This window comes from Opisthorchis viverrini, assembly GCF_000715545.1.
Source record: "Opisthorchis viverrini unplaced genomic scaffold opera_v5_212, whole genome shotgun sequence".
NCBI lineage: Eukaryota > Metazoa > Platyhelminthes > Trematoda > Opisthorchiida > Opisthorchiidae > Opisthorchis > Opisthorchis viverrini.
The window spans coordinates 590756-618521 of record NW_008751870.1 but is presented as its reverse complement, the minus strand read 5'-3'; the positions used below and the strand labels follow the sequence as shown (position 1 = coordinate 618521).

The window sequence follows — 27766 nt, the reverse complement described above, 5'->3', positions numbered from 1 at the left end:
CAGAAAACAACCTCCATAATTTTGAACAATCACTCCAACGAACGCATCTCCATGTACAAAATTTTTTTGCTGTAAGGGCAGTATGAGAGCCGTTCAGGATGAAAACTTCAGAACGGTCCCTCAGGGATGTGTCAACTGACTACCAACTCCCGACCAAGAGTGCCGATTTCCTATCACTTATTGCACTGATCACACTTACAAACTAATAACGTGGATGAAGGTCATCTTAATCAAACTAAAAACCGTAGCGGACCATGCTTTGAATTTGTTGCACACTGGTATATTCGGAGAGATTGAACTGACGGATTGCGGGATGCAGACAAACACAGATAATATGACACGGTTTAAGTCAGTCACTGAGACCTGGTGGGTGGAAGGTCGGTTGTCAAATTAGACCATATTTCTATTCAGTCCTCTGCTTACTCATACCGTAGACCATAGAAAGTACTCTAACTAAAACAGGTGCAACATTCTACTCGTAGGTTAGCTGAAAGCCCTTCGGCAGTCTACGGCCTGCTTGACTTTTGTTAAGGCTCATCAGGTAGTCGCAGTCCTCGAGTTTTCCCCAACCATATATTCTCTTTGAACCCAGATTTCACGAAGTTGGCGGAATGAAGAACACCATAAACGAGAGGTTCATTTGGGTCTGCCGTGAAGCCCAACTTGGCATGCAGCTGAGCGTATTTTGAAGACAATGTGTTGTTCGGGTGTTAAGCTAATCGCTGAGATAGAGTGAGCAACCACTACCGAAGTCTGTAGGTTGCCAATCGGAAAGATCTACCGGAATGAGGTGATTAAATGGGCCGTTTTGGCGCTTATCGTGATTCCAAAAGGCTGATGTGTTTGAGAAACGCAGGGTTCTCAGTATTTATCACTGTTGTTTGTTTAGCTGTGAAGTGATAAGTCCTGCTTGATACTAACATCGTGAAACTCACACAAAGGAAGTTTTCCACTCGGCAAGATGATGGAGGCCGTTAGGCATCAAGTGGGTTTCTAAATCACGGTTATCTCAAAATATGTATTAATATAAGCCTTAAAAGGTCCGTTATTCAGTAGCTTCATCAAAAAGCGAACGACTTAATATTGTCGATTAAGATCATTTCTAAATGAATCATTTGTTATCACCCCGAGTTAACCAAAGTGCTCTGCAATAAAACGTTTCAAATCTGGACAAAAATTTAAAAAAACTTTCCATATCGTGATGGTGTTAGTATTCTGTCTCTCCTGGGTTCACGTCAATCAAAAGTTTTTCCAACTCAGTTGCTTGTCTTTTTTTTAAGAAAAAACCAAATGCCATAGAATGACAGGAAAACACTCAATTAGAAATGTTGAAAAGTCGAAATTCGTCTGGAGCGAATAAGCAAGCACATCCGCAGCACACATACTATCACAGTAGACGAACATCAGTTAAACTGTCTAGTGCTTATTACAGGAAAAAGTGAGGAAAATAAAAAGACCGGTCAGTGAACTTGTTTGGGCTATTTTCACAAAAACGGAAGCGGTTCATCGCCCGGTTCGGCTGGACTAACTCAGATCTACGGTAAACCTTGGGGGGACGATGTTGTGGCATGTTTAACAAAGTGAACTACTGTGAAGTGTACTGTAGACTTGCAAATGTTGGTCGAAAGATTTTGTCAGTGGCTAGCGAAAAACTGAAGTGCAGATGCACTGTATAGAAACAGTGGAAATGCTAGCCAAAGCCCCTAAAGTTCCTCTTATTTCTTGTGCTATTAGGATAGTACACTAACAAATGAGCTCATCACAAAGCTGGTCATATTATTTGGGTTTGAAAGGAGACTAAGAAAGGGGGAGCGAGAAACTGCTGGAGCCACCATGGACAAACGATGAAACCATGGAAACGCTTATTCGCGAGAACCACTTTCCCGGTCCATATCTGTCTGCGTAAAAGACATCAGTTGAGTAGTAGGATTTCTACACTTTGCCCCTTCTTCTTAAGATGGTCCATCCACATGTTTGGCAGTAAAGTAATGGATATGGCACCGCTTTTCGCGCTTAGCACGTGAATATGCTGTTCCCACCGGATGGTTTAGTGAATGAAGACGGCCTCTTTTCAGAGAGGTACTATTGCAAGAATTGTTGGATAATAGTGTTCAGTTACTTCGCTTCTGTTAGAGATACATAAATCAGCAGACAAATATTGCAGAACTAAGCTTATTAAGAAGACCAAATAGAGGTGAATAGCCGTCCGGGAACAGAAGTTTCACAAAGTTCTTCTCGTACCTCCGAGTTTTATTTTGATGGTTTCCAAACAAAGTCGGGTGGCCTCGACTGACTTATCCTTTGGATCCGGTTCAGTGATGCAAGTTGTGGAAGGACTGCATCGGTCAGTAATAGTCGGTAAACGAACTAATCACGTGACTAAGCCTAGACGGATGAATGCTACACCAAAAAGGGCGGCAGGGTGCATAAGGTTATACTTTCAAGTCAGATTATTCGTCGTCTCTCCTAAAAAATCCTCATTGCAAACAACCAAGTAACCGGATCGTGCGGTCAGATCCAGTTGGTCCACATAATTGGAACATACAAACTGCACCTTGTCCCATTTTGAGAATCTCTCATTACCCCGAACCTATGACGTCAAACAATAACGTACTCCTGCTATTTTTGACAATGAATATGGCATTCGTGACTAGTACAACTTGTGTGGGCAATCGGTAGACCACAAACGAGTCAGTTATTTATGGACAACGTACTTCAGCAACCCCGGTTGTGTGTGCCACCCTTCAGTTTACTGTTGTACGATTCTAATCATCTGCCAAAACAGATGCAGTCCAAGCGCCCGATATAGCTGCAAGGAACTCCACTCCTTAGCACACACATTATTAGACTCTCTCGCTCCCTCTAGAATTGTTCAAACAAATAAGATGCAGCCGTGTTTTGTACGACATAGCTGTAGGTACTTCGGTGAGCGCATCAAAACGAAACTCACAGATTTCGCTGTTTTTTTTCAGAAAAGGGTTGTTTTTCTACTGTCTTTAGTTGTTCACTTGTGATTAGTAACTTGCGCAAGCCGGAACTCAGAGGAAAAAACGCTATCCGACCAACAGGAGTCCTACAAACAAACAGTTCCTGTACACGTACTGATTAGCTCTTCGAGTAACGGGTTCCCAGAAGGAAGTGAAATCATCCTTGTACTGAGTTGCCCATTATTTCGTGGTAATGTGAAGAGATTTGGTAATATTCAGTGGAGATCTCATCCCGTCAGTGAAGCCAATCTATACTGAAAAACCGAGAAACATACAGCTGTTTCACCCTTGCTGAGAAATGTCAGCAGTTCACATGTCAGAAACACAGAGTTTCGGATCTGCGCCCTTTCAACCAGTGGTTAAACACTGTACAGTTGCCTCGTCATTATCATCACCGGAAGTGCGCATCTCACGAAACTCCAGACAGATTGAGACACGCAGTCTCCCGACCATTAGTTGAAGATAAAATTTTTTCGCCAAAAGTGCCAGATCAATAAGTAACTCACACACCGGTTCTTGTCGTCCCGGGAATTCGTGAGGTGCGCAAAGATGATGATTCTCAGTATGGATAAGGCATGCATACAGTGCTTCCCGGAATAGACTAACTCCATTTATAGGTCAAAATTTCCATTGATAAATTCCACAATCTCCGAAAACTACAAATCAGATGGATTTCCTTCTATTCGTTCTGGAAACGGTTACACTAAATCGAATTCGTTGAAAACATTTTCTTACTAGTCTGGCGAACAACTGGAACTGAACGACAACCGGTCTTGACCTGCATTTGTACGTGCACCATAACTCAGCAGTCCTTTGTTGCTCATGTGATAATGACCGGGTCCACAACTGCTTGCTAGACAGACGTGGTGGGTGGTGCCTCGCTTTTTGTTTTCTTCAGGTAAATGAGTGCCCACAAGTTAACTCTTCCCCATTTGCCTGTCAGCATTTTGGCATGGTGACGGCTTGGAGATATGAGTGGAAAGTTTTGCGTGAGAAGTGTTGTCCTTCCACCCAACTGCTGTGATTCTGTCGGGTAGTAATAGAAAAGCGTGCCCAATGTGGGGGCAAAGGCTCATTATGCGAAGTCGATAGCTATGCCGTGACAGGATATTTAACTGTTCTCGTTATTTTATTGTAATGTGTTCCATGTTTGATGGCGGTGTCCATCATCTTGAAGATATTTCATATTTTGAGCTTGTTTTTAGTGTCTGTGCGATAGAGCATACTTCATCATGTTTTGAATTGAACTACCCGGAAAATGAAATGTTTTCCACAAAAAGACCACCGTAGCGAGAAATATTTATTTTCTTCAGTTCTTTCTTCGCACATAATGTCTTCGATCCACTATTACTGCACCAGGTTACTGAAAATTGCAATAGACGTCGCGGGACTCTCTGACAAAGGGTCCCACGTTTTTGTCCCCTAATATAACCATGATGCAACGTGTACTGAATTTCTCAAAAAGTTGAGAGCACTTATGGGATGGCAGTTGATGAGTTGGCCGTTGATCTGTTCGCTGGGCTTAGCAGTTGCGAACGTTTCATCGCCACCCTGGAAGGTATCATCATTGTGCTTTTGGGTGGGTAGGTCCTCTCTTCGTGCTTCCGCTTATACGGTTTGCGACACAGTACACTTACGGTCGTTGCTTTGAGGTGAACATCTTAGTTACGCGACAAACGGGATATAGTTTACTAGTTAGTTAAGCATCATTTCCCTTTTAAGAGGTGAGCTCATCGATGCCTTTGCTTATCTTCAAACTATTTAGAAGGAAGTCGATATCTTGGCCTTAACTGAACACATACAAATAGCATCAGCTGTATGTTGTTGTATGTCATAGCCCTATTGCCAGGTTCACTAACCATCAGTTTGTTTCATCTCGAGGGCCTTATCCAGCAAGTTGGTGACTACTAAAGCGAGTGAATTAACCAGTAAGGACTTTCATGCGTCGTCACCAAGTTGTGGACTGACCGCCACTAGGTGTCTTCACCGGGCGGCCCCATCTAAATCTGTCATACTTTCGTGGCTGTTGGGCTTTAGTGCTGTACTGATTCTGTGGACCACATTGGCTGGAATTCCGTTCCTCGATGTCCAGCCATGTAGGAAGATCAAGCAGGATGATCAAGTAGATCTCCCATACCGCAAAAAACCATATTACGAGGTGATCTGGTGACCATTTTACCCTATTCGCTGCCACAGGAGTTTGAGAACGGCAAAGAAAATCCCCCAGGGGGCTAACATTTCAATGCCTAAAGAAGCGGCGATGTCGCAACGATCGACCCTAAAATCCACTCATTCTGCTCACCCAAATGTTGACCATAACCATTTGTCGGAAGAACGAATAAACCATTTCACAAGGCTGATGCGGCTCAAAAACAGCTGCTGTGAGCAGTAGCGTCAACAGTCAGGCATCCATGCCTTATCCTTTGCTCTCTCAGTCTCTGACAAAGGGTCCCACGTTTTTGTCCCCTAATATAACCATGATGCAACGTGTACTGAATTTCTCAAAAAGTTGAGAGCACTTATGGGATGGCAGTTGATGAGTTGGCCGTTGATCTGTTCGCTGGGCTTAGCAGTTGCGAACGTTTCATCGCCACCCTGGAAGGTATCATCATTGTGCTTTTGGGTGGGTAGGTCCTCTCTTCGTGCTTCCGCTTATACGGTTTGCGACACAGTACACTTACGGTCGTTGCTTTGAGGTGAACATCTTAGTTACGCGACAAACGGGATATAGTTTACTAGTTAGTTAAGCATCATTTCCCTTTTAAGAGGTGAGCTCACCGATGCCTTTGCTTATCTTCAAACTATTTAGAAGGAAGTCGATATCTTGGCCTTAACTGAACACATACAAATAGCATCAGCTGTATGTTGTTGTATGTCATAGCCCTATTGCCAGGTTCACTAACCATCAGTTTGTTTCATCTCGAGGGCCTTATCCAGCAAGTTGGTGACTACTAAAGCGAGTGAATTAACCAGTAAGGACTTTCATGCGTCGTCACCAAGTTGTGGACTGACCGCCACTAGGTGTCTTCACCGGGCGGCCCCATCTAAATCTGTCATACTTTCGTGGCTGTTGGGCTTTAGTGCTGTACTGATTCTGTGGACCACATTGGCTGGAATTCCGTTCCTCGATGTCCAGCCATGTAGGAAGACCAAGCAGGATGATCAAGTAGATCTCCCATACCGCAAAAAACCATATTACGAGGTGATCTGGTGACCATTTTACCCTATTCGCTGCCACAGGAGTTTGAGAACGGCAAAGAAAATCCCCCAGGGGGCTAACATTTCAATGCCTAAAGAAGCGGCGATGTCGCAACGATCGACCCTAAAATCCACTCATTCTGCTCACCCAAATGTTGACCATAACCATTTGTCGGAAGAACGAATTAAACGATTTCACAAGGCTGATGCGGCTCAAAAACAGCTGCTGTGAGCAGTAGCATCAACAGTCAGGCATCCATGCCTTATCCTTTGCTCTCTCAGACAGAGTCAGCCCTCAGGTGCCAGATTGTTGGGAGGCGTCCCAGAAAGAAAGCCTAAGAAACGTCACCTTACAGCTAGCACGATTGGGTCAGAGGCTAGAAAAAATTCCTCGAACACAACCATGCCTCCACCCACCCACTACCTTGTGAGTCAGACTTTTGGGTCACCCAAACTTCATTCTTCGGCTTGGACAACCAGAAAGTACCATTCGCGCATACAACTTCTCACTAATCAACCATTCACCATACATCCCTAAGCTGCATGCACAGAAAAGTCTCTGATGGTTAAAATAGGGGACAAATTAAAGCTATTCTCTTATCTGTCCTGCATGCACAGCCGTTTGTCTCAGAAAAGTCTCTGATGGTTAAAATAGGGGAAGTTGTTATATGTTGTTTGTGCCTCTTAGGTTGACTATGTCTGCCCCGGTACATCTGCCCGACTGCGTATCCCAGTCAACAAACACAATCTCTTCTTTAAGGAGTCTCAGACTGGAAATTCTGGAATGGGATAGCATATTTAACGTACCAAGTGCCCACCAAAACATAAAACCAGTCCCAACACTTAATTCGGAGCACATCGTCCGGACTGATAGTTGTCAACTAACAAGATAATGCCAACTGCTTAGACCGTGTCAGCAAGCCATCCTCTAGATGTGACTTAGATGCCAACATTCATTCTCCTTTGAGCTCGGAGAGACGGAGCTGTAAGGAAAAAATGTGACTTGGATGCCAACATTCATTCTCCTTTAAAGTGCCAATCTCATAAGCTCGGAGAGACGGAGCTGTAAGGAAAAATCCCAAGGTTTCATGCGAGGATTCTTGAACGGTTTAGTGTGCACCCTTACACGATCAGAACTGCGCGAATACCGAGTACAAAGTACATTAAGATCCCACTCCACGAATCCATGGAACCCGCGGGAATCAAACGCTCTTGCGAGTACACGCTTGGAGCCATGAGACTGAAGCATAATTCCGCACAACTATTGTGAAGGAACGGTTGTTCGGCTTATTAACTTGCCCATAAAATAGAACGAGTAACAATAATTGCCCGTTAAGTGAATTTGGCATACTTGAATTGCACCTTTCTAAGCAAAAAAAACAAAACGGAAATCGAGGAATAAGCAGAAAAAAAGGTTGTTGCTCGATGGGTTGTGATTTCTATCGAATGCCGTGAAACGACCTACCTACCGTCGGTCTCTGCGCAAACCGTGAGTTCGTTTGTCTGAGAGTATCTTACATACCGGAGGCTGCTTACGGTCCAAATCTCACATATTCTAGAGCGCGAAACCGTAATTCCATCAGCCGAGCTGTGCAGCGAGCCACGCGAAAAACGCGTTTACCAAAGAAACCTTGAGTAGTTTTGGTTGGGATAGCATTCCAAGGGCACTAGAGTAACAAGCTATATCGAAGATGGTTCAATTTAGGTTGCCAACCGTTAACCATGTAGCGGAACACGTCGAACAGAATAGTCTTGATCGCCAATGGATGCACTTCTGTGTGCCCACATGGATTCTACAAAGTGGATTCTATAGAGCGACTGATTTCTGTCAGCAAAAGTTGATCTGTGTGAGCTATACTCTGAAGCGCGCCCTAGTACTGATTACATTTCGCCAGTCACCTGAGTTCAAATTAGGGGTTTCTGGATGTATACTCGTTAGCCTCACCAACTCCGAGCAACCTAAGTCTTGAGTGTGGAGTGGTATACGCTCTAAAGACATTTCAACCTAGGAGACAGCTTACCTCTAGTAATTCAGATAGATTTGAAATCAATCTCAGGCTTACTTCCCTCGGGGACAACTTTTAAGGAAATTAAGAAATACGTACCAATTTGGAGGTGAGGAGAGTCTCAAATATTCGCCTAAAGTATGCAGTACTCTTCCAGAATTTGGCGCAATCAAACACCCACTACTTGTTCATAGTAGTGCCTGAAATTCTCAGTTCCGTCCCACGTGCCGAAGTAAGGCGTCACCTGTTACTACACACAAACGTCAAGTATGTGGGTGTTGCTTGGCTTTAGGTGCCTGGAACACGAACTTGTTCCCTTGTCAGTCCAAATATCTAGTAACGACAACAGACAAAGTTTCGCTGCAGCAGGCAACTCACCCTGGGGAAACTCATTTGGCCCGACAGTCATGTGTCGCCTCGGGTAAGAACACCTCGGCAGTCCATGAACTGAACGGATAGCTAAACGCACAGACCACCTGTAGAATGCAAGACAGGTAGGGAAGCTGTGAACCAAAGAAATTGCTGTTGTAATTATTAGGTCTTACTATCTGGAAGCGACTTCCTACTGCATTTTCAGTAGTGTCTTCAATTAACCCATATGTTGAACTGGTTTCCGTAATGCGGACTATCGAAAACAGCTCACATGCGTTTCCTGTCGTACTAGTTTTCTCTCCATATATTACGGTTTCTAATTCCGTCACACCTCCCTATTTACACATAAGTTCCTTGTGGGCTAGGCCCAGATGGATACTTTTGAAATTAAGGACTGGCCGATCACTTTGGGATACGGTGGTTCTTGAGTGTTCGCTCGGAAACACCGTACGTTGAATTCCAGCGTGGCGCATGACAATGATCGGCTGTCCCCAGTTTTCACTTATGTCTTCCAAGGAGACGCATTTTGAAGCACACGTTTGCTTTGTCCATGGTTCACAATACTTCCCGACTGCCAAACGAGACTTGCCCTTCAACTTTACTTAGGTAATCTAATAATTCTCACAGGAAAATAGCATGACTTGAGTCAACCACGTACTCCAGAATAACCGGCAGTCAAGTACTGAGCCTAACTATCAATAGACAACGGGGATTCGACCAATTCGTCTCCATGGTAGTGTAGGAATACCAGATAGCTTGACGGCGCCAACTAAAAGTAAACCCGATGCAGCAGAGAGACAACTGGTGGACGGTGCGAAGTTAAAAAAACGGTCACTGTGGAGACTACGCTCACAATAAACGTATCACCAAGTAGGGTCTGCAACGAACTAAGGTACCTTAGTTGTGCACTGAAATCTCCAGCGATAGAGACCACACTAGAAAGACGCCTGACTAACTTGTCTGAAGGTGAGCGATGAATAAGAGGAAGAGAAGTTGATATATAATGCTGGAGAGGAGATGCCCCGCTATGGCAGCGAACAAGTGCAACAAACAGACAAATTTAGCAGGAAAACCAACCCACCTGAAATCGCGGTTGTATATGGCTTGAGATGCTGCAAAAGCACTCGAACCTCGACAGAAGAACAGTTTGAGTCACTATCAAAGGCGCTAGCCCAAGACAGCCACAAATGAGTGCTGGCGGCTTATTTTTAACAAGATGTCGCGCCTGTTCTCACTCCAACTTGGAGTACCAGGAAAGCTCGTTTGTCAACCTGACCAACTTGGTAGGCGATATCCACTCGGTAGACACGACGTTGGTACTCTTTAGTGTAGTTCGACGAGTGAGCGAAGCATAATCCACCAATTTGCTTCGCAATTGATCTTACAGAAGATGAGCTGACGTCTGCGATTTTTATCCTCATCACCTGTCACACACACGCCATATCTGCCAAAGTGAGTGACCGAAGAGAATGGGATGACTGTGTGGTGCCCGTATGTGTCGGAACAAGAGCAAGCCTTTGAGTAAGAATGTCATGAAAGTAAAATGCAAACAAAGAGTCAAATAAAGTCAGTAACGAGAACTATGTACAGATACACAGGTGAGCGCGTTCAGGTCGTAAGAAGAGAACATTGCTGCTTGCAACAATCATCACAGGACAATGTAGCTGAACAAGAAATTCTAAGATAATCGACAGGACCACATGTAGGTGAGCTGAGCAGTAAAAAACAGCATTAGCTACTTGTTGCGGGGGCGAGGAGAGACCAGAAGACAAGAACAAATGGAATTTGACTGATGAGATCACCGGAAAACGGAGGAAAACTGGTACGATAGAATAGTGGGCGTAGGAAATGGTAGTAAAACAGCGACCATCAATTCGAGATAAGGAATGAGGAAAACCTACGTTGTTTTCTGTAATAGGAACAGTAGACCAATTTGGAGACAGGGTATACACAGTCCCTTTCATCAGTAAACGTGGCGAAAAGTTCCAATTTTCAGCTATAAAAGGTAGCGGAGGGAAAGCCCTAAAAACTATGGAGTTGAAACCTCATGGTTAAGGCCGCGGAGGGTCGTCCAGAGGTGTGCCGGCGATCGAATCCGACTGTGTTGTTGCGCTCTGTTGCTCTGGTAATTTATCCAGATTGGTACCAAAATCACGTCGGATTATTTGGTCCATAGGAGGCAGTGAGGGGACATCCGGTGCCGTCGGCTTGCAAATATCCACCGATTTGAGGTCGTCGGATGAAGTAGACTTGAGGAGAGCAGTCTGTCGTCTGCAAAAATACGTGGTCAAGTGTGTCTTACGAAGAGAGCAATAAACAACGATCAACCATCGCACCAGACAAGACTAATGTCTCTTTTGAAAACAGCTTACGACAGTTAGGTAGTTGCGGGTATAGTGAGTACAACAAACAGAAACCAGTAAAGCTATTGGACCCCCAAACAACTCTGTGATTATAATAACGGTACGACGGGGAACCAGTACAGTCGCAGTTGAATTTGCTAAAGTTCCAGTTACCCAAAAGCTTTTTTGACCTAGTTTATTCAAAGTGGGTCGGTGGGGTATCTTATCCCGGTTTGCAAAACACACCCGATCTGACGCAACAGTGGAACTTGAAATAGTAATTAAACGAATCAGTCTCCAAACTGATCTTCGATGTGTTTGGATCAACAAAGTTCAAAAGATAAACGGTACCTGTAAGCGCTTCACAAGAGAGCTGACGGCACAAAACACGGGAAGTAAATGTGCACATCGACTGCTTGTTCTTGAGTGGCAGAAGTCACTTGCTTGAAACTGCACATCACGTTTTCAATCACATTTAACTGAACTTAGGAATTGGGCAATAAAACGGGAATCCTGGCTTACTTGTTTACGGAAATGAAACAGGACCGCCTACGATCAATTCAGTGATTAATTTCACGGTACACCACGAATTTGGGCCATTAGGCGAGGTAATAAATTGCTGTCGAACGAAACGAAAGGACTGTTAGCATAGGCCACCTTCCAGAGTTTCTTACGTTCTCTACTATTAGCCAGATGTCAGTCGCATAAATTTTGGTCTGTGTGCAATAAGTGTGAATGCGAAAGGGATCATTAGATGCTGCAATCAACTGTTTTTTTAAGCCTGACCCACCCAACCGCGGCGCACTGACGATGTCGCTAAGACTAGCGAAGAAGCGTCTGCAAGCTCGGCTAACAGATCACCAGCTACAAGAAACTTCTCATTACTGTTTAGATGACTTGGAAGGATTCTCGCCATCGTAGCTGTTTATTGATGTGTAGTCCACACAATGCTGTTACGGTCAGCTGTGTTTGTTAATTTAGGATCCTCAAACTCGAAACCAGTCTATCAAAACATGGGCACTCGAATAATACATGACCTTTAGCAAGTAAACACCCTAACCCGTATGAATATCACACCACATGTTATGGGGATATGAAGGGCCATCGGAGCCATATCAAGTTAAGCGAATAAATCACTACTCATAAGGTTGTTGAAAACGTTTGAAAATATCATGAACTGGAGATTCAGCTGGATTCCAAGTGAGCCTCCCGTCAAAACCCAATTGATATGCATAAATGCTACCTCATTTTTTTGGAAGTACAAATTTCCGATCTAATTTCTACCAAACTCACTTCAGGGGTGACTTTCGTCCTCAGTTACTAAATGCAACTCCCTTCAGAGTCACCCTAGCACCACCCTCCAGAGGTTCTTGATAGAGCTCAAGTCCGGACTGTGAGCCAACTCACCTGATAAACGATATGAACACGATTCCTTGAGGCTAGGTCCTGTACGGATGCGTAATTCTATCCAAGAATCAAATATTTGTTTGGATTACCCACAATCACTGAGAGGAACTACGTACTCAACCACCTGCCCTCCGAGTAACATTGGCAGTGACTTTTTTCCCTCGTGAAGTGCTCTCAAACTACAGTGAGCCGCATAGCGACCTGGGTCACTAAAAACCCTTCCTTATCTCCTAAATCACAAAAATCGGACGATTCCCATGCTATGGAGGGCCCAGATTGAATCCTTTTTATCACTAAATATCACCTCCAAGCAAACTTCTAAACGATGTGGCTTGTCTGACTATGTCAGATTGGTTGTGTCCATACTAGTTTGATTTAAATCGGGTTCAAATTGACGTACTATTTATCCTGATGCACAAATTGCGATCACAAGCAGTTTTCGGGATCGACAGCCTCGTAATGTAAATGGGTATGACCCCTATCCCCCTTCCTTCCGATTCCACTCACTCTTTTTAAACAGTATCCCATTTTCAGATGAAAAATTCCGACTTTATCACGTTTAAATTGCTCGAAAGTTGTCGGCTACCCATTTCCATTAGTAGTATGCCATTAGTAGCATGCCTTGTTATGGATCACAAAATTCACCACCGATTAGCTTAATCTGAGAGCATAGCACATTAGTGAAGATTAGTCATGATCGAAATAACCAGACATGATTTTTGTAGGTTGAAAATAACTATTTAAAACGAACTCTTTCTTGCGTACGACTTATACGAATTAGCTTAGTTCGACCGTAATGGCATTTCGTGGATGAAATCTCTAAGGATTTGTGCATTTGACCTCAACAGCTAATAAGCATTAAAGATCTGGGCTAGAGCTGACCAACAGTAAGTTTGAAGTCCATTACGAAGAGAGTGAACCTTACCGTGGTGTGACCGCTTGTTTGCCTTCGTGGCTCATTGAGCTATACTGGGATGTGTGCGTGAAACCCCCCACAAAGTCTGTCATACCAGATTGGTCAATGGATAGAGGTCTGACCAGCACAGTCTCTTGGTTGAGAGTTGGAACAGATGCGGCGACTGGTTCTTTAAAAATGGTGATACACTTGTATTTCCCGCTAAACGCCGCTCCTTGTGGTCAAGCTGCTGAGCCAAATTCTTTGCTCGAGAACCCTAATCGTCCTCTTGTCTGAGCGTATCCCAGCCCATGTATAGCCATGATACCTACACACATCAGCGAAGCCTCAGGGTTGAACACTGATGTTATGCTGTCGACGTTGATGATGAAGTTTAAAGGAAAGCTGCTAATGTGGATGAATACAGGACAAAATAACGTCTGGTCCCAATAACATCGCGCGCACAATACGGTAACCAGTTTGCAGATGAGAACGGATGAGAAGAGGAATAACTGGATAAGACTGAGCATGCACCAGAAAGACTAGCTACATTACTCCACGGTGTTCATCCCAAATGTGGAGTTGAGATATGACCAAACTGGTACACCAATGCACTGATGCATCAAACAGACAAGACAGAGGTAAAGTTCCCAAATCTTGACCGATCTGACTTGAAACACGGAGACCCGAATATGTGGAATCTGTGTTGCTTGGTGTGCTCGGTAGTTCTGTCAGACTTAACCAAGGTTGCTTTCGAGAGTTTGGATATGAATAAAAATGAAACTTTGTTTGGTTATGAATTAGATATATAGCAGAGGCCGATTCCTACTATTCTGGATTACGCTACCTCAAAAGGATGAGAAACAAAGTAAAAAAGAAAACAATGGATCAACAGGATACCCCATTGCATCGATTAATGTCTAGAGCCAAAAAAGTAGAAAAACACCGAACGGACGGAATATTTTCACCTTATTCCTCAATTGCACTGTTTTCTGCCTTATTTCTCGCTCCCTCGTACACTATTTTATAAACTCAATAGCTTTTACAACGCAGGACCATATCAGACAATGGTTTGAAGCGAGTAAAGCAACAGACTCAAATTGATCTCATCGGTAATTTTATTGCCAATTTACGTCACACTGTGTTCAACCCATGGCAGACCAAATTTGACAGTCTACATCAATATGGGACGCCGAAAGTCCAAATAACAGCTGTTCAGAGCCCTGAAAGTGACCATAAATCATGTCAATCGATATGAGCAGATAAACCCAAATACTTTGAAAGTTTGGTCGGGAGTGGATGGGTCGGTAGCTGGAAATGAGAGTATTTATGACCTCTCGTTCCGACTTCAATAGACCGTCGAGATTGACTGTCGCTAACCACGAACGCCAACCACAATATAATTGGGTATAAACTCAAAAAGTGCCAGAGATGTGACTTAGTAAGGCCATTTTCTTGGCTAGTTTTATGACGTTGACTTGAGACTTGCATCGTTAAGCTGTCCCGTTAATTTGGACAGTAAATAGAGCGATGTCCACAAGAACGAAGAAGATAAACGGAGACAAAAAGGTTGGGTTGTAGAGGGCTAACAATGCGCATTCTTCTTATTGTGTAAAAACTGTCCAGTCTGAAAAGTGCCTAGCACCTTAGCGCTAAGTTTTGGAACCAATGGCAAACTGTTGCACGAAGCAGAATGGGGGTGAACTCATTCGACTGCCCAATCTTTCGTTCCGATTCTTCCCTGAAACTTTGACCTTTCATTTACATCCACAAGATTCGTAACACGTTACCGACGAAAAACTTTCGAAATGGTATTGTCCAGCACACTTTGTTTTCCCCTGTTTGACCGAAATAACTGAATGACCATTGTCCCTATTTTCGGTCACAGTGGCCCGTCACCCTGCTGCCACAGTGACAGCACCATAAAGAAGCCAGACAAAGCAGGCGTCTGTATTATGTCCTGATATCTGGTCAAGGCTGTAGTGATTAACCCCCAATGTTATCAAGCATATCTGATCGATGAACCGTTAACATTCACAGTTGCCGGACAATACTGTACGTAGATAGACGAACAACAGTAGGCGCAATGCGAAGTGTAAACCAACAGAACTGTGTAGGAAAGCGTGACAGAAATGAGGTGATTTGTAGTTCCGAAAGAACGTCCACTGAATTATCCACGAGGGCGACGAAGTTGTTATGGGAGTAGTAATGACGGGAGAGGTATAACACCACAGCGAAGACAAAAGTAAGTGAGTAAGTGAAAGACACTGACAACACTGACCAGTCCCCCCCCCCAAATCATCGGTGAACGAAACTGCGGCAGCTACAACCACTGTACGACGAGTAGGCGGTTGTTACAGCTGACACTGATGATGACGCTGCTGCTGCTGCTGATGAAACTGACCAGTAAACGAGAGAAACGCGATGTGTGACGTCATGGTTGCCTTATTTGATATGCGATTAGTGTACAATGTATGAATCTGGATTTATGACTTTAGCACATCATACTACGATTTCTACGTAAAACTAACAAATCAAGAGAGCTGGAGGACCTCACAAGTATAAATCGAACTGAAAGATAAATCACTCCAAAACGGACCAATCAAACAAGACCAAGCACGGACCAACTGGCGGATGACCAGTCAAAGATTCGCAGGTCCACTCACCTAGCAATTTGCCATGTCAGCAGTGCGCTGATCAAACTGATGAGCTTGAGTGCTAACACCAAACCCAACCAAACAAATGGAAGGCCGTCTACGTTGTACTGTATGCAAGAACCGTCTTGTGAAGAACCTGCTCGTGTGAGCATCACGCCTGCAGAAGTCGGAAGCTGGACTGTCGGAGGATCCGAAGAGTGATGAAGATTATTCGCTTTGGGCACACGATACTGGCAAACCGCATCGAAAAGTTGACCGAAATAGATCGGTGCAGGAATGTAGGCTTTAAAACGTAAGGGGAAAACAGTAAGAATGGAAAAAATGCAGAAGACCACCAATAATGATTGGCACATACGAATTTTCCGCAGTAAGGAGGAGCCCGCCTCTTGTGGGAGAGCGGACTAGGCAGATACCCGGCTAACCCCTCATAGGTTGACCCGTACGAATGACCACAGCGCGTCAAAAGTGGTGTATGCTGTTGCACTGTTCCCCCAGGAAATTAGCGAGGGCACATAAAAACGACGGTGTCTGTTTTGCAATTGATGGCAATCTTAAATGTTTGTATTGTAGACGTAAGCGTTTGCGTCAAATTCCGATAAACAAACTCCAAGATAAACAACTTCTGGTGTACCCAAAGGTGGGAATATTTAACTTGAATAAATTACGAAGAATGCAAGGGAAAATAATAACATGTAAAAAGATGGTTCCGACGGATGGTTTGGGTCTGGTTAGAAGGCACCAAGGAATGCAAAAAATGCAGAATGATTCTAACTGCCACAGTTTCTTTCAACAGGGATAGGGAGGATAAGATATAAACATTAGCTGAAAGAGACAACCAAAGCAATTTACTGACACTAGGCTGTTCCAATCACGTGATGAAGAAAGAAGGTCAACAGCAGCTTACTGTAAGCGCTGGTCCAGATGCAACAGCACCACCAACTGTGACCCGGTCATTGCATTCAGTAGGTGTAGGTTATGCTACACGATCCTCTGTAAAACTGAATCTACTCGTCAGGCAGTTCCACTGTTTGTGGGACGAATTTGTTTCGTACAATCTTATCAACCACAACGTGTACAAAACAATGAGGAGAGAGATAAATTAGGGCATCGTTGCGCAGTTTACACGGAACATAAAAGTAACGTGACGAAGCAATAGGATCAGTAAATTTACACTAACGACAAAGAAACTCCGGTGCATGTAAACGAGCCCTGTAGTTTGGGGAGACACACACCGATTCGCAAATTAACTTGGTGTTAATGGAAGTCTTGGCTGAATCTCATCCGAGCCTCTCGTTTACGATATTCCTAAAGAGCCCGCCTCATGATTCAGCCAGAACGACATTAAACACATTGAATTACCTGCCTTCACACGCCACTCTACTCATAAGGCCTCTTGAATGGCTTTGCAGTGTGACTAGCATACTAAACTAAGGTACGGAGCCGTTGGAGCAGATGGCCTTAGTCAGATGCCTATAAGAGGGCGAAGATATGACCAACACGGAAAGGGAAAGTATGACAAACGGGAGCTTCCTCCAACATTAACGACGGTTCGTCATGGAGGGACTACATTCTCCAGAAGGACTGTGAGGTGAACGAAAAAATCCCTAGTGATCGGAGCAGAATCAGATAGATCTGAAAAGTCTCTTCGCTGAAAACCGTCCCTCCAAATGTAAATTGCTTTCAGGGGGTTCAAATGACAATTGCTCAGTATAATCTTATAAACGCGAGCATCTAGTCGGCGGACGATGATGTGTAGGTGGCATATCGGGTATATTCCCATTATTCTTTGCCTAATTCTTTCAACAATTTCCACCATACTGAACAGACGTTCACGGTAAAACCCTTCCGGTGCCTAGCTAACATGCCACTCGAAGGAAGCACGAGGGCCGCAATACTGCTGCTCAAGCCTAGACAGAGGAAATCGAGATGCAAAGGTCGGGTTCGAAATACGAACAGTCCGGTCAGTAAATTCGCGCTCTACCCACTAAGCCAGCTCACCTCGGTCCGTGGTTCGAACCCGACCTCTCCTGTCTAGGCTTGGGCAACCTGGCAGTATCGCAGCCATCGTGCTTTCTTCGGGTGGCAAAGTGGCTGGGCACCGAAAGAGCATAACAGCTAAATCACGACGACGATATTGAACAGATATCACCTGGGTAGAAGTGGATTAGTCACGAAGGAAAATAGCTCCGCGGATAACGGGATAAGAGGTGTAACGGATCAACACAGTGATACGACAGAATCAGACGTAAAAGACGGCAATACGTCCAGCAAAATATTCAACGAAATATCTGTCACCATAGCTATGTGAGTTATCCTGGAGAGCCAAGTGGGTTTAAGCTTCACATTGTGAATCATCTCATGGACTGAGGAGGAACCAAGGACAACTGTCACGTGCATGTACATATGAGATGAAAAACCCTAGCTACACACACAATACATCGGTACAACCAATCTTTATAGACAGGAAAATCAAGAACAACGTATCGTTGAGATGATGCAATAACTTACCAAGTGTCCGCATGAAGAATAGCTGAAAGCCCAGTGCAACCGCACTGTCTTCAGAGGCTACACAGCTAAAAAGAAGTAGAGAACGGGTTGATTATCATTCCAAGAGTAAGACTGCTGTGGATGTATAGAGAGAAAGCTTAATCCTACTGACTAAGCATAAAATACTGGTCCCCAGTGCTTTGAATAAGGCATTTTGCTTGTAAAAAATGAGATCCTTTCGAATTTTGCGAAGTAGCCCACTACCTACCATCAAGGTATTATTTTGTTCTGGCTTTAAAAGATATAAATTACGCTGCTCGACCTGAGCACTGCCCGGTTGATTCATCCTTATCAATATCATAAGTACCGCATATCCAGTTGGCACTGAGAGATGTCCGAATCCGTAGTCTATGACAGTTGGTTTGAACACGCTACCTCTGAGTATTGTAGTCAACGGTCAAGGGTCGAGTATACAATGCTGCGGTGCGCTCCATCTTACTGGCCGCTGGGCGCTGAGGATGTCAAAAGACTTTCAGACGACGATTTCATCGATGTCTTCGGATCATTGCTCGAATCTGGTGGAAACACCGGATAAGCAATTCTGAAGTACGTTGAATGGTATCCGGGAGGAATAACTCACCCTCGATAGATGAACTAAACACACTGCACAGGTTGCGCTGGCTTGGCCACGTGTTGCGTATGCCAGTCGACCGACTTCCTCGAAGGGCTCTTTTCGCACAATCACGTGAAGGGCAGAAGAGAGTCAGAGGCGGTCGAACAATGACTTGGCAGCGAATTATGAAAGCCATTACGAGCGAACTCAGCTGCGCTGGTACTGCCGTCTTCCTTGATGGCCAGAGACATTGTCAGACATGGCCCAGTCGCGCCCTCAATGGCGCTCGTGCATCCAAGCTATTGCCTTCAGTGCATAGTTCCTTTTCCAACCTCTCCCCCCCTTGACATCTCACTGACAGTGCTGGATTTATGCACCAATTTATCAGCTCCCGCCTGCAATGCGCAGCTACCTCCCCCTCCCCCCCCCAAATCATCGGTGAACGAAACTGCGGCAGCTACAACAAATGTACGACGAGTACGCGGTTATTACAGCTGACAACGATGATGATGATGTAATCAAGTTACGATTCTAGATCTCTCTCGCAAAAAAACGTACGTACACATCATATACGTTGGAATTAACTGACTTCTCACCTGATGAAGTCTCAGAGGTAAAAGCAAATCATTTAGTGACGCATTGTGCTATGCAGCAATGTTCAACATAGGTGTTCCAGTAAGCCTGCACTTTTTGAACAACGAGTGTATTGTGATTGTGCAAAATAACACGAGATTATTTATAACAAAATAGGATTCCACGAGTCAACCAGTGGTGAGCACATTTGTGAAGGGATTCAAATTATCCATTTCCGAATTTTCGAGGCCTGGTATGAATCTGTCACGCCGACCACTAAGTTAGCTGAAACTATGGTCCTGGAATGTACCAAAATGAACCTTACAAACAATCGCCCAACTGTATGGACAGATCCATGAGCAACTGTGTCATTTGGTCTTATCGATCGTATTCTTATGTCACAGCCCAAATATACCATTATTTCACCTGACAGAATGACACCGATTCAACGGGCAAACATAAAATTTAGCCACCTGCGGAGTTGGGCAGATTGGTTCTATCGACTGACACAGTTTTCTGTCAAAGACAATTCCAGGACGTAGAAACCATGGCTAAATACGTCCTCAAACTAAGCCCGTGTGCAGATATATATCATCTCCAAAAAATGTAGTGCACCGGTTTCCATATCTCCAATTGTTTTCCATTATCACTGGCTACTGAAAACGGCAAAACTGTCTATCATGAGAACTTTGAATGCACAGAACTTTGCCCACCCCCTATACAGGCCAGTTTTCCCTTAGCGTAACTACCACACTGACTGGAACCACACAGCGAGAGCCCGTCAAACAGCTTAACCGCATTCAGATACAGTTGACTGCGAAATGTGATTGAGTGAAGTTATGAGAGTGGTCATAAGGCATGTGTAGGCATGCCTGTCGCTGTACCGTACAAAACCTTCCATAGGAAAATAGATTAGTAGGGTTATTAAATGAGAAATCAGAATTTGGCCGATTTGTCAGGTGATCAATTATTGCAGCAATTAGGCGGAAACACTCAACTCAACTTCCAAGGCGTAGCATTCAGATAACTGAGGAACGGATGTCCTGCATCCATCTTCTAATCGGTCGTCCGTGCAATCATTAAGCAGGATGGCTTAACTTTTTAAAATGAAACCGAGCGGTAGAAAATGGCTTAGCTTAAACACAATCCACTCCATCTCAAATCAGTGCATGTCAGCATGTATACTAAATGTAGACCATTATGTACCTGAGAGTGATGATGTTGCTGGGATTTTGCAACAAACCTGTGCACAGAATGTGAAGGAATAGGATCGCAAGGAAAACGATGTACTGGGAACAACCGGTTGGGCAGCGTCCAGGTGTCACGTGACCAAAATTAGACGCGCTGATACTTGTGTTTGACTGGGGATCTCCCGATGGGTTGACTCGATCACCTGTAACACATCTGCAGTGTGATAAGTCCTGAAAGTAGAGAAACGGAAGTTTCAAAAGTTCGTAATCACCTATTGGCGAACACTGAAATCTCATGACGTTCAAACGGGTTGGTTGAATACCAAGTTTTCGAGACAATATTCAGTTTAAAAGGTGACTGGGTACAACAGACTCCAGATGATCAACATGGTTAAACACAAGATAAATAATGGGCGATAAAAAATAGGGCGGCCGGAGTTAGAACCTTTACCAGCTGCATGGCATATAAGGACTAACCTCCTTCGGATCGCCAGGCAAATCGGATGACGCATCGCTTTGGGGACACCCAGCGAAACAGGGATTAAAGTATGTGAGAAACCTGGGGGCCATGTTAGTTTCATCCGATTCCGGGATCCTAACCACTTGCTTCCAGCAAACTGGATCAAAGTGTAATGAAGAGCATTGTTCCTGATTAGAAATTTGCTCATGATCGGCTTCACTGTCCACGTTTGGTAAAACACGGCGGTTGCATGGGGCAGTCAGATTGGGTGGTTTTAGTTGAGCAATACCGTACAGTCGAGGCCAACTGAAAACCCAGAATGATAACAAATATGATTCATTGTTGGGCGGGAGGGTGTAAAAGGGTGCAATACATCTGAATAGAAAGCGGGTACAAGAGGACTACGCGTCAGTCGAGCGATGAAAGTACAGCAAACGACCACATTCACGACTCCAACATACCAAATGAACTGTAGCGGCTTACATGTGAGCAACTTTATAAATATCGGCATCATTGTGACGTACTATGGTCGTGTTGCTCAGGGATGTTTTGTCTGTGACTTAGTACCGGTCGATAAACTAGCTCAATTTTGGAAACCCTTCGGAATCACATGCACAAATCATATCAACAAATAGCGAATTCATGTTTGATCAGCTGATTGCATGACAAAGGGCTACGACAGGCAGACTTGTCCCACCGCTGCTTATGTGGACTTTGTATGCTGTTACTATGGCTGTGTGTGTATGTTCGAACGACTAGAGTTTGGTAGCAATTATAACATTCAGGATGGAGCACTCAAGGTCAAAATCGACAATGACAACACAATGCAGGGAACTCAGAGCGAAAACTTACGGCTGTCCATCGTAGGTGGCGGTCAAGCCGGCGATTCGATTACCCGAGCAGCCGAGCATCATGAGACTCAGAGTGGTCACCACAGTCAAAGCGATCACGAGACAAACACTGCTAAGGGCTCGATCGATACGAGGCCTGTAGTGTCGCATGAAAATCGCACCTGTTATGATCCCGATCAGAGCACCGGGAACCACAACTGCACCTGGAAAATACGCGGAGAACAGACAATCTATCATCCAGAAGTGATATTATTGAATTCGGTTTAAAACAACAAGGCAGAAAACAGTCTGAAATTACGTAACAATAATTTATCTGTGGGTTGATTATCCAGCAGAAGAATCCACCATGCGACTAGACAATCACACTGTCACCCTGAAGGTATGTCATCCGTTTCTCCGAAGGCTTGTAAATGAAACCGAACAACTGCAACAAGGTTTCTGAGATTTCAGTTGGATTTACTTTACTGCAGAACCCACAAGTTTTCGGTGTGTACCAAAAACTTCATTTAAAAAAGTTGTTCAGTGCGCGCAGCAAACAGAAAGTAACATGTGTCCAGCTCACCACTGTTGGGAGCGTTCATCATCCTACTGCAAAAAGGACGGATAGAAACGGACAAATGGCAAACACTTTTCACTCAGCATTTAGGTTGATCTGCTCTTTACCGGAAATATGACGGTTAGCATCATATTTAATTAATTGCTTTTTATCACGCCCCATCATGTATGGGATTAATTAGTTCTCGTTGTTGCTTTCGTGCTTCTGAACATACCAAATTGGGAAGTTGGGAGTGACCGATTGTTCGGGGAATCATTACCTGATTGGGCGGTGATTGCGCGTACTGACCTGCCGCAACAGATGGTTGCAAAGGTATACTTTCGCAACACTGTTAACCGAGCACGATAACTGTTCCGCAAACAAGCTCAGTTATAAAATTAACCATGAATGGACGCGATAGATCGCTGTCCTGCAAGCTACACAACAGGCGGTGTCGACCTCAAAGTACCTTAATCAGCGTCCAGTGGCGTTGCTATGCGGTGAGATCCGGTCAGAGTTGAGAGAGAATGGTTATACATGAGGTCACGCAAACCGCGAATGCCGAGTAATAACAGGCATATTACTGATCGTATACTTTCTCGTGCTTTTTTCCGTACAAGCCAGGCTGCCTTCCGATTTGTCGAAAATCGCGGCCACCTTGTCCGGATCAACATATCAGGGAAAGATACTTGTTGGAAAATATACATTACCGTAAGCTGCGTTGGATCCAGTAGGACCTGTGTGTTCGAAGTTCAGTGGCGAGTTCAACAGGGTGTAAAAAGAGGCAAACAGTGGATGCTTTGGCACGAGGCCATGTAAAACATGGATGCTGAGGACCGAATCCATTTCTCAGAGTAACGTCCCGTGGCTTACTCCTGATTCTATGTCTGCCAACTGATGAAGACATTTTGCAGGTTTTCAGTCAGATCGCTGACAGCGTGTTAGAAGTGCAGAGATTATGATCTGTTTCTGTTTGGCTGAATAAGTATATAAAATAATCAACCAGCTGTAACATGCTTCTGGTGCTTAGCTACCATACCACCCGAATGACTGGTTGCTGAATTCTAGGCAGGAGTGGTTGGGCTTGAACCAAGAACATTCCGGTCCCTAAGTTCCCGCCTTAACCACTGAGCTATCTCAAGCTACTAGGAGGCTCAATTACTACCGGCTTTGGAATACCTCTCGCAGCAAAGATGTTTATAAATAGTATTGGTAGTATTGTTGGTAGTGTGATGAGATTTGGGATTTTTGTGGAGATTTCGTCCTGTAAGTGAAGCCAATCTATGCTGAAAAGCCGAGAAGCACTGTACAGCTGTTTCATCCTTATTGGGAATCATCAGCAGTGCGCAGGTGGAGCAGTGGCATCTCTGAATCTAGAACGAAAAATGCAGTGCTTCGCATTTTTGTCCGTAATCCCGGTCGTAGAAGTTAGTTAGTTATGTCAAAAAACCCCATGTTTGGGATGGCAAACAAGCAAATCCTTTGTACCTCGGAGTCTGTAGGCCACGGGAAGTCGTCCGATGAGCATGAGGAGTACGATACAATAACGTCAACATCGGAACAGAAAAACACAAACGCATACCTGTATGAATGCTGGCCAGATAGGGAGGTATTTGAAACACACCCTCGATATATTTGGCGGCGAACGTGAGGAAAGCAGCCACAATCGAGTGTTCCACAACAGTGGTGAAAGTGACACCAAACCAGACCGGGTTGACAAGAACTCGGCGGAGAACGAGTACAAACTCTGTCGGGGAGGAGGAGCAAGTAAAAATATGTTGATTGGTGGCTAAGAGCGTTTGTGATGGTATTTTATGGGAACATACTGAATTCGTACTTCAACTTGGATTCATACTTTGAACCCGACAAACACTGGAGACACCGTTCGACACAGGGAAGAGTTGTCTCGGAAGCCGAAAGTTTGACGAAACTATAAGCTTTTCAATAGGCGTGTACTATTCTTTGCCATCTGATAATAGTGATCTTGTATTCCAATATCTAACGGGAACTGAGTTATGCTACGAACTGATTCAAAATGCCACTTTTTTGTTTCCACACATGGCTGTAACAGTTATTGCTTCAAGGTGGCCTCAATCCTTTAGCCTTCTCCCTCCCTCGAACTCCATTGCAGATTTTGTAAACATTGGTCATTTCCAACGGGAGTTCGCTACATGCATTCACAAATTCATCTAATCTGTTGCACGTTGATTACTTTCCGAGGATTCTGGAAGTGAACGCCGAATGCGGCTTTTGAAGGCAAGTTGCTTCACTCTCATCATTTGTTTTTCGAAATTCATGATCCACTTCCTCAAGAAATCGTGGAAACCAATCCACAAGGCAGAAGCGGCACATGTTCAACGAACTTCACCGAGTAAAGAAAATCTGGAGTGGTGCTCTTCCTTATCCTTTGTAGAGTTGATTGTCTACCAAACCATTTTAGCACTGATTATGGCTGCAAACACATCCTTGGTGTCAATCTGCAAGGATAAATTTATCTCTGAATTCAGATTCTCGGTGATGAGAACAATGAACAGCCCAAACATCAGGAATGTCACACCTCAAATGGATATTGGGAGCAACTGACCTCCGGGTGAGTCCATCTGTTCGGACCAGTTTCCTACAAATAACGATTGATGACACTGAACGTGGATTGTTCCTTCGTAGCAGTGATCGGTTTTTGGAAAGTGACAATTTTTTCGGACTGACCGTAAACAACAAACGGAAGAGTCAGTTAGTTCAACTAGGGAAGGAACCCGCTATCGTCCAGTGTATTCACTAGCTGCAACTCTACATCAGTAGTCAGTTTATCCATCGGCTTGTGAATGGTGATGTTAATTAGGGTCAACATTCGAAATTTTTGCTGGATCATAATGCATCACCGTGAACCTGGTTTTTTATAGGCCCGGTAAGATGAGTACTTCGCCACCATTGCCTGTTGATTAGGTGGAATCGGCTTGAGAATGCTTCTCCAGCATTTAAGGAGACGTTATCAGTGCGCAGTTGAGTGGGTAAATCCTCCACTTCAGCTTGCGTCTACGTAGCCTCTAGAGTGCTGCAATGCGACTAACTGTTTAAGAATGGGCTAGTAAGTAATTTGATGGGTTCGTCCGGAATTTTTGTTGCGTTGTAGTCTGAGTACCTCGCATGAGTAGGGTCCACTAAGTACCTCCAACCGAGTGCAAGATAATCAGACTGCATAACAAACCAAGAAGGGGCAAATCAAATCACGTACGAGTCCATCCACAGGCGACCAATCACATCGCAGATACTTAATACAGCTTAGAATTTATCAACTCAAGCACGCAGTGAACTAGAAATATTGGTCTTCAGAATGAAATTTACCTTACTGTCATTTAATTTACTGCCAAAGATTGAGCACCACGCTAACGAAGGCGAACAACGAAAGCAAGATAGAATTCAGTGTAGCGCTGCCCGGGTAGAGAGAAGGAAATATTGACTGCCCGTTTTCACCTGACCACAAAAGCAACTTCGACTGACAACATCCTGGAGGTGATAATGCAGGTAACAATGGTTCGACAAAATGCTCACCTACTGCCGACTCACCATCAGTCTTACTGGCATCACGACATCGGGGAGACCCGTAACCAAGGACAAGGTAACCGTATCCAGTGAACTTCACTCAGCCCAACAATTAAACACGGAACGAGAGAAATTGCTTTCTTAGGGAACCGAATGGATGGATTAAGAAACCGATCTAATTCTCGGTCAGCATTAATCTGCATGCATCAATCTACGAGATCAAAGCGTGATTTGACCTAGCTAACTGTGATGATTGGAAGTGAGAATTCATCATGAGAGGAGAGATAAGTTCAGCTCTGAAGAATCGCAAACGAAGAAAACCGTCAAAATGTCAATCCAATAAGCCAATTATATCCATAATTCCAAACATAAATGAGTCCATGCCCGGGGATTAGGAAATCCAAAAGGTAAGCCCCTGCGAACGGTCACATGACCAGGTGCGAGAGAAGGAAAACCTGGCATGTCTTACAATGAGGTTAGCCCATCTGGGAACTCACGTACTGTAAGACAGGGATAAGGTTTGTGGAGAGAAGTAAACAGCGTGGGCCATGCTTAATTTCAAATTTGCGTTTACATGGAATGATTAGAGTTCATTTGTCCCGCTAAATGTAACTGTCGACCAACTTCGACGTAGGTTTGTAGAGCAGGACATGTGGGAGCTTTCATAACTTTGCTCCATGTGGAGGGTGCAAAAACACGGCTAGCAAGGCGAGTTCGTCCCGAACGGACCAGTTAGTGGTGAGTAAATGCATGGATAAAACTGAACGCTTTCCAGCAAGAGGTCGAAATGTAGTGAAATACCATGTAAGGACAAGCATCTCTGATGACCTAGCAAGAGAGGGAGCCTGAAAAGAAACAACCCCACAATTTATAAAAGCCATTGTATTATGTCGTATCCGTTCTTGTTTCATGTACGCGAAGCACATAGCACTGCGCGCTTACTTGTGCAGGAACGAGGGGGCGGGCGTGGTACAAGTTGTCCTCTTCCTCAGCGGACACTAAGTTCGGACCGGAGTAATACATGAAGTCACATCTTTTCCAAAACTCACGTTTAAAGTGCTGAAGTAGAGTGAGCCTGCAAGATCTCATGCATGCTGTGGTACCATAATTTCACAACAACACAGATGATCAACTTGCCTCTGTATTACGAAGAAAATAAACGGAGTTGGACCAGGCACACATTGGAGAATAAAATAGTTTCCTAACATAATGCTTACAATAGTTTTAACTTTATGAGAGGAACAGCATAACTGGTTGTTTGGTTACAAATGAGATCTGATGCCTGCCAGCACAGGGCAATGGTATCAGGAATCTGACGGTAACCAGCAGCTGACAGCTGCAGAGGGGTTCGCCTGTCAGACGAATGTGAAAGGCGTGTAATTACTATGTTTGGAGTAAAATTGTGGTCTGTTGCTTCAAAAACTTGGATAAACGGATGATTTCGTCTCTATTAGGACACATCCGGTAACCGTACACAGGTCGAGCAAATGAACCATTGGTTCTAATTGCCATGCGGAGCTGCAGAAACGTCAAACTGTTGGGCAGCATACGACTGAATCTCTTGACTCTTTTTAAAAGCCAGTATTCATTCCCCAATCTAGGTACGAAGCTTAGGAGTTTGGCCACTGCATTACAAAGCTCCTCGTGCGGTAA

At 44.3% G+C, this 27766-nt stretch overlaps 4 protein-coding genes across 4 annotated transcripts in view; 2 read left to right on the top strand and 2 right to left on the bottom strand.

The window, feature by feature from the left end:
- Positions 1 to 9984, bottom strand: part of T265_08358 (hypothetical protein) — a gene marked incomplete at both ends in the record, with an annotated part of 40001 nt that extends 30017 nt beyond the window's left edge. Inside the window, one exon of the mRNA XM_009174134.1 lies at positions 9799 to 9984. Coding sequence (XP_009172398.1) covers positions 9799 to 9984 — 186 coding nt within the window. The remainder of the gene's footprint in view (positions 1 to 9798) is intronic.
- Positions 1 to 16065, top strand: part of T265_08359 (hypothetical protein) — a gene marked incomplete at both ends in the record, with an annotated part of 39620 nt that extends 23555 nt beyond the window's left edge. Inside the window, one exon of the mRNA XM_009174135.1 lies at positions 15894 to 16065. Within this exon, the coding sequence (XP_009172399.1) occupies positions 15894 to 16065 (172 nt within the window). The remainder of the gene's footprint in view (positions 1 to 15893) is intronic.
- T265_14549 (hypothetical protein) overlaps positions 10000 to 27766 on the bottom strand; it is a gene marked incomplete at both ends in the record, with an annotated part of 21326 nt that continues 3559 nt past the window's right edge. The window contains 7 exons of the mRNA XM_009174145.1: positions 10000 to 10834; positions 15874 to 16147; positions 18373 to 18437; positions 20744 to 20958; positions 21205 to 21493; positions 22040 to 22241; positions 24156 to 24320. Of these exons, the coding sequence (XP_009172409.1) occupies positions 10615 to 10834; positions 15874 to 16147; positions 18373 to 18437; positions 20744 to 20958; positions 21205 to 21493; positions 22040 to 22241; positions 24156 to 24320 (1430 nt within the window). The remainder of the gene's footprint in view (positions 10835 to 15873; positions 16148 to 18372; positions 18438 to 20743; positions 20959 to 21204; positions 21494 to 22039; positions 22242 to 24155; positions 24321 to 27766) is intronic.
- Positions 22385 to 27766, top strand: part of T265_08357 (hypothetical protein) — a gene marked incomplete at both ends in the record, with an annotated part of 43436 nt that continues 38054 nt past the window's right edge. The window contains 2 exons of the mRNA XM_009174133.1: positions 22385 to 22417; positions 25081 to 25163. Coding sequence (XP_009172397.1) covers positions 22385 to 22417; positions 25081 to 25163 — 116 coding nt within the window. The remainder of the gene's footprint in view (positions 22418 to 25080; positions 25164 to 27766) is intronic.